The sequence below is a fragment of the Toxotes jaculatrix genome, chromosome 7 (assembly GCF_017976425.1).
Source record: "Toxotes jaculatrix isolate fToxJac2 chromosome 7, fToxJac2.pri, whole genome shotgun sequence".
NCBI lineage: Eukaryota > Metazoa > Chordata > Actinopteri > Toxotidae > Toxotes > Toxotes jaculatrix.
The window spans coordinates 2,618,163-2,625,261 of record NC_054400.1 but is presented as its reverse complement, the minus strand read 5'-3'; the positions used below and the strand labels follow the sequence as shown (position 1 = coordinate 2,625,261).

Genomic DNA, 7,099 nt, shown 5'->3' with positions numbered 1-7,099 from the left:
AATAAATAACTGAAGAATCTTCAATATATTTTCAGTGCAAAGTGTGAATGAGAATTATGAAGAAATATGTTTTACAGCATTATTTGGGTGTTTTTAATAACAGAAACGGGGGGTATAGGAAATTAGTGCAGAGTGTGATGGGCACAAAATTTTGTTATTTGCAATAACTGTCATTATACAGCTTTAATTTTTCTGTATTCATTGATTAATTATTGAATGTACGTGTTGACACGTCACGGATTGAACCCTGTCACCCGGAAGAGAGGCGTGTCGGCGTGTCGGCGGATTGTTTACATTCGCCGCGGCTCGTCGAGATGAATCCTCCGATGATCAACTCGACCAACTCCGTGTCAACAACAAAAAGTAAGACACCTGCGAGCAACCGACGCTTTGCCGTTGTTGTGTATCCGCAGAGAGTCAGAGTCAGACGGACAGTCATGTAGCTAGTTCAGCTAGCTGTTAGCGGCTAACGTTAGCCGTAGTGTTGTTACAGAGGGAAGAAATGACTCCGTGGTTTGGTTTCACTCAGTTTTAAAACCGGTGGACAGGTTGTTGTAGATGGTTTTCTTACTCGCACAATAACACCCCGAGCCGTTTGAGCTGCAGGCAGTGTTGTCAGGCCAGTATTATACTGTATGAATCGGCATTAGCTTGTTGGCTAATCCTCAACTTTTCAGGTGGTAGTGTGAGCTAACAGCCTGCTCTCCGGCTGATTAGCAAGTTAATGTTCGGTTACTGTCCCCCGCTAAAGATGGACATTAACTTAAACTTCTGAGCCTGTAATCTACCCAGTTATTTGCATGATCCATATGTCGAAGCCAATTTTGTAAGTTTGTCGGTAACTTTACATCCTTACTGTTGCAAAACATGCACGTCCAGTCATTAATGAAGGTGAAATAACCGAGGTAGCCTTTGTTTTATTGTGTAGTTAGTTGTCTTGTTAAGGGTATTGAAGGTGGAAAAACTAGCACACACTGCTCGTAAAAGTTGAAATGAACTGATTTCATTGTTGTCACTCGTGTATCATTGTGATGTAGAGAGGTGTTTCTCTATTTATATCCTTTAGACGTTATATTTAGAAAAGAACACCTCTCATTATGTCATGACACAGTTCAAAAACACCTTAAACCACAGCCCCAAAAAAGACCATGAAGTTGAATCAGCACCTCAGATTTAACAAAAAGTAAATATTAAAACCTTCCTGAGGGTCAGAGTTAGGGATGCTGCATTAAACTGCAGCTCTGTGTACCTAATATATTGGTAACTAAGTGTAGATTTGTATCAGTGGAGAAGTAACACCTGCACATCGGCTCCAACAGTTTGTCGTTGTGCTGAGCTGCGTCTCTGTCTGTGCAGGGAAACGAGAAGCTGAGCGCTCTGTTAACTGGACAGTGGAGGAAACTCAGGTGCTGCTGTGCGCCTGGAGCGACGAGCGCGTCCAGAAGAGCTTGGCAGAAAACCTCCGCAACCGCCATGTCTTCAAACACCTTTCGGCCCGCATGAGTGAAATGGGTTTCTCTCGGAGTCCACACCAGTGTCGTCTTCGGGTCAAAACACTGAAGGCTAACTACGTGAGAGCCAAACTACAGAGGAGCGTCGACAGCTCACAGCCTTGCACTTTTAAATACTTTGCGGAGATGGATGCTGTCTTGGGCCGGAGGTCAGGAGGAGGGGTAGGAGGGCCCTGTTTTGTTTCTCCTGAACGGATGGCGGAGCACCACCATGACTCTGTTGACAGGACGGGAAGTATCCCGCAAGATTTAAATTCTCATACGGAGATTAGTGGACACCAGTTTGGTTCTTTGGGGAGGACCGGAAGACAACGTTTGAGCTCTGTGGAGGGGAGAGGAGGCCGGCAGCCTTGGCAGCTCGACTCTGAAGTCAAGTTGGAGGACAGAGAAGATTCAACGGATGAGTTTGAGTTCAGTGATGCAGGATTCCCTCAGTGTCCGAGGGACAGATGCCACGAAGCTTATCTGGAATCATCCGTCCATCATGAGATGAGTGGTACGTTCTGAGCTTTTCTCATAATCTTTGCTTTGTTGTTACTTATGATAAATTATAAACTTGTGTTTTGTGTGAAGGGCAAAACATTCTTGAAAAAAGTCACTGGTTTTGTATGACCAGACATCTGGAAGCTTAAGATACTTTCTTCACATGAGGTGAAAAAAAGCAGCAAATGCTCACATTTTAGTTGCTGGAACCAGAGAATATTTTGCATGATTTAATTAACTGATTATCAGAATAGCTGCAGATTAATTTTCTGTTGTTCAACTTGTCAGTTAATTGACAAATTGTTTCAGCACCAAAGATGCTCCTGTCATTAATTATTGTCTCATACTGTGTGCTGTTTATTTTTATCCTGTGTTATAGGTACGCCAGTGGAAAACAGCTTGAGCACTCCTTCCCCACATATATTACCACCTCCCTCATCTCCTCCTCCTCCTCCTCCTCTTACCCAGTCTGCTGCCTCTCCTCTCACTGCACCACCAGACCCAAGTCCAAACACCCTTCCCACCTCTGGCCACCATCACCTTGAGTCCTCCTGCCTGGAACCCGTCCTCAAGCACCTGTTGGAGAGCTTCCAGCGGCTGGTGTCGGAGACCCGGGGCCTGCTGGTGCAGCTGGAGAGCCAACGGCAGGAGCAGGCTCACTGGCACCAGGAGCTCCTGGCCCAGTGGCTGCAGAGGGAGGAGCGCCGGCAGAGGGAGACCGCTGAGAGGGAGGAGAGGAGGGAGAAAGCTCGCATGGAGCACGAGATAAGAGTCCTGGAGCTCCTCACCAGTCTAGCCAGAGAGCACGGGTGTAAATGTGGAGTCAGCCAGACTGTACCAGAGGCACCGACTGGTCCAAGTAACACCACGAACAAAGACAGAAATTAGTTTGCACTCACACTAAAGATTTTTACAGTGTTTAACCCAAAGTGTGGAATGATAGTCAAGCTCAGGTGGAACCAGACAACCACAGCAGTGATAATGCAAAGCAGCCACATTCAGGGCAGCTTGGTTTAGGCTTTAACTCTGACTGGTTTGGAGTGAGATTAGAACTGAACCAAATACAGGAAAAGAGCCGCAGACTCCAAGAGTCTGTGAGCATAAGAAGGCGATTGTTTACTGACAGCCAGAGGTCAGTTGTGCTCTGAAAGCTTTGAACACAATGTGAAGTATAAAGGAGAATATGCTTTTCTCTCTGTTCTCCGTCACAGCACAGGTCAGGGGAGTTATTAGGTGTCAGGTGGTTGTACCAAATGTGATGGAATTGTTTCATGCACTTTCATAGAAATTAAAAAGTAGATATTTTCAACCACTTTCTGTTTTCCGCTGGAATGTTTGTCCATGTGTCCATGTAGCAGACACTCTGCTGTGACCTGGCTGCTACAGGGGCGACACAAAAGGGGAAACATCTTATTGTAAATTCCTGATGCCTGTCTTCGCTGCTCAGTGTTGAAGCTGTGTGGGGAATGTAGCACAGACATGAAGTCAGTGTTCATTTCCCTGCAGGAACATTTCAAATCCAGCAGATCAGCCTGGGTGTCGTGCTTGCATAAGAGACCTTTAACACAGTTCTGACACCCAGTCAGGCTCTTCCTCCGTGAGAGTAAACATCTCATGTCTTGAGTCACACAGCATGTTAATGGATTCGTGTGGACGTGCTGTACCTTTTCACAGCTCCATGACTTTATTGATTTGTGATATATTTTTGCCGTTAAATGTTTTAACTCTCAGTGTTATACGCTTTATCAAAAGAGCTACACAAGAATATCCCTCCTCCGTTATTGGAATTTTTATGCCTCCGTGTCCGTTTTCGTCCATCCATCCATCCCGTTCTCATGAACACGATATCTCAGGAATGCCGTGAGGGAATTTCTTCAAATATGGCACAAATGTTAACTTGGACTCAGGAATGAACTGATCAGATTTTGGCGGTCAAAGGTCAAAGGTCACTGTGACCAAAACATCACCCTGCTGTACACCCACACTTAGAATCCAGTTTATTAAACCTCCAGGCTGTAGCTGCCCCATGCTGTTTGTTACCTGAATAGACAAACTGGAAATCTTTGACTAGGCCATTCAGCACAGGCTGCCCTGCAGGGACAGAGTGTGAACGAGGTGAAATGGAAAAGCCCCACTTCCTTAAGCTTTTGAAATGCTAAAACCAGACTGTAATCAACACTGGTCAGGCTGGTATTGTGTCATACAGACATGTTTAAAACCAGATACAGGAATACTTAAAGGATATGGGCGGTGATATGCTCTGTTTTCCTGACTGTCAACAAATCCTCTGAAAAGATCAAAACCAACGATGAATTGATCCGACTAACAGGAATGATCTGTGTATCCAAAGCCTCACATATCGCTTTCCACTGTGGTAGTAAGATCCATTGTTGTCCAATTATTAAAAACCATCAGTGAGCCACACTGTTCACAATGAGTCAGTCCCCACATACACCATCCTGCTGCTCCAAATACTCACCAGAGCACCAAATGTGTATTAATCCCCCACTGAAAATAGTCCCCAACAGATGCACAATTCCCTCCTGTTTGTGTAACATCTTCTAAAAATGAAAGTGTCCATCTTTTTTTGGGAAATTACTGAGCCTTTTTTTTTTTAAATCAAGCTGCATATTTGTGAGGTGTTTTCCAAGATCTACACCGACTTGAGGCTAAAAACCCCAGACAGGGTAGAGACGGACTAATGATTAACACAATGCTGGTTGGGATTTGTTGACAGTAAGAAAAACAATGAATAAAGCCTCCCCTTTCTTCCTCTTCCATTTCTTAACATGGTTATTTTTCATGCCCGTAACCTGCTCCTCCATCACGTTCAGTGTCATTTGATGCAGTAAAGTGAGGTTAACCACAGCCTTTATAAAAGACAAGGACCCAAACTGAAACGGATTAGAATGTTTGGTTCAGAGTGTTGTTGATGCTTCCCAAATTATACTGTTTCTTAATCAGCTCTAATCTTATGTTGGCATTTTTGCCATCACTTTATTTGCCAGTATGTGAGACACAAAGTTAAATGCCTCAAATTTCCACATGAAATGAGAACTTGGCTCAGACCTGACCCTTCTTTGTAGCGTCTGCAGACAGATGTTGTGTTTGTGTCCCATGATGTCCAACATAATGACTGCGATCCTGATCGTTGTGGTCAAACTCTGTGCAGTCATTTAAGCGAGAGAAAAGCTGGATTACTGCATATACGTAAATCTGCGCTAATCCCAGATTACGTAATACCTCTGCATGTTGACAGGATTTGGGACGATTTGTTGTTATTTTACCGTGGCTTATTACTCTGCTCGGAAATGTGGAGGAAGTCAGCCAAGCACAAATGATTGTCCGGCTAAACAAACATCCAGTATGCAGTCTTTACAAACTGGATGCCACAGTTCTTTTATGTCTGAACTAACTTCACTACAGTGAAGCGTCTTAAAGGGGCAAGATGCAGGTATTTTAGACGAGCTAGCGACTGGAGTTAGCATGCTAACCAGCTAGACCTGGCACGCCCCGTCTTGTAAACATCACTTTTTACCTTAAGAGGAAGTAGTAACGGCGAGTAAGCTATAAACCTCTGGGGAAAATGGTTTTCCCCAATCCAAGCAGGTTTGGCAACAGCTGCCCTCATTTGTTTGGAGTATGAATTTGACAGTTGGCCTATTCCTTCACATTGCCCCCTGTGAAGAAAAGGAAAATAATCTAACCTGTTTGCGGGTGTTTATAGATAACAGGAACGGTAACATTTGAACAAATGAAATGAGTCTTTTGTGTTAGAATATGACATTTCCTGCAGATATAAATCATTATTTACAGTATTTTATGACCCAGGTTCTGCTCTTTCCAGGTTGTCATCCTCGATGATAATTTGTTGAGCTGCCTGGTTGAATAAAAACTTAAGTCCTACATAAAGACGACTGAACTAATAATCACACAATGGACCTTTATAGCTCCGCAGATAGAGCTCGGTGACACTGCCAAGATTAGGGTTTGCCAAAGAACATGGCATCAAAGGATTTAATACAGTTGTCATTTAAATACGATTGTGGTTTGCATGATTATTTCATTTAATCCGTACACTTTTTTTTCCTCTAAGAAATCCAGTGATTCAGTCCCATTCATGACTTTCATGTAATCTACAGAAGGCAGCTTCATTTTTAGATGTCACCCACTTAGAAACCGTTGTCACCTTGAATTATTTGGACAAACAATGGACGAATGGTCTGAAGAAGTAAATGGGATGTTTTGTTGTGTTGGGGACACAGACAGAGGCTGTGCTGTTCAGTTTCATTTTATGCCACAGCTTTCATACAACATAATTATAATTTGTCTCTGTTGGCGTTCGTGAAGCTTCAATTTACATAACCTGAAATTACAATGAGATGTGTCGACATATAAAATAGAAAAGGGTGGGGGAGGGATGGAGATGAAGGGAGGAGAGAGAAAATGGGAGACAGGAGGGGTACAAGGGGAGGGGAGGGGGGTGGAGGTGAAGAGAATAATTTGAAAACATTAATGGGTGAGTGTGAAATTGCAGCCTTGTTAGCTTAGAGCCAGTTTTGCTCTGTAGTTCATTGGTAGGTCAGATATACAGAGCAGGACAACAGTGCTGTTATTATGGTCATATGCTTGGAATGGGTTAGAGTGTGTGGCAGTGCAGGTTAGCCAGACTGTCACTGATCGAGGATCAGATAGCAGATGAAATGCTATAAAGTCTGGTGCAGTCATTCGTGGTCCCCGGGGGGTGAACCATACCATCATCGTTAATCCCCTGACTTTTCCTCCTCCATGACACGATTCATCAGGTGTGATCGTGTCACTTGCGAGAAGCTGGAAAACTCCACCCTGCTGTGCTTTTTTTTTTTTTTTTTTTTTAGCTGAGGGGAATTCTGTCCATGATGTGAAAGTGATCACTGACTGTTTGTTTGACAAATGTTGTTGACTTGCAAAGTGATTGTATGTGAAATTGTGTGTGAAAAGACATTTAGTGTTGTTTTCTCTCTCACACAGATGAACAGAGACGGCTACACACAAACTAATCAAACTAATCATTAGAATTTTTTTTTTCGGTTTGTTTTTGAATGTGCGCTCACTGATGAATCCCA

General features: G+C 43.5%; 1 protein-coding gene across 1 annotated transcript; it reads left to right on the top strand.

The window, feature by feature from the left end:
- The first annotated feature begins 260 nt into the window (after positions 1-260).
- On the top strand, positions 261-3,390 carry LOC121184435. Its single transcript, XM_041042085.1, has 3 exons — positions 261-363; positions 1,357-2,007; positions 2,374-3,390. Exons 1-3 carry the CDS (start codon positions 315-317, stop codon positions 2,880-2,882), a joined length of 1,209 nt encoding a protein of 402 aa, XP_040898019.1. The 5' UTR covers positions 261-314; the 3' UTR covers positions 2,883-3,390.
- The last annotated feature ends 3,709 nt before the right edge of the window (positions 3,391-7,099 follow it).

What these genes read in the sequence shown, in the direction of transcription:
- LOC121184435 (XM_041042085.1), top strand. Translation starts at nt 315, where the DNA reads ATGAATCCTCCGATGATCAACTCGACCAACTCCGTGTCAACAACAAAA. An exon ending in CTCCGTGTCAACAACAAAAA is followed by an intron (nt 364 to 1,356) that starts GTAAGACACCTG and finishes CTGTCTGTGCAG; the next exon opens with GGAAACGAGAAGCTGAGCGC. An exon ending in CGTCCATCATGAGATGAGTG is followed by an intron (nt 2,008 to 2,373) that starts GTACGTTCTGAG and finishes CCTGTGTTATAG; the next exon opens with GTACGCCAGTGGAAAACAGC.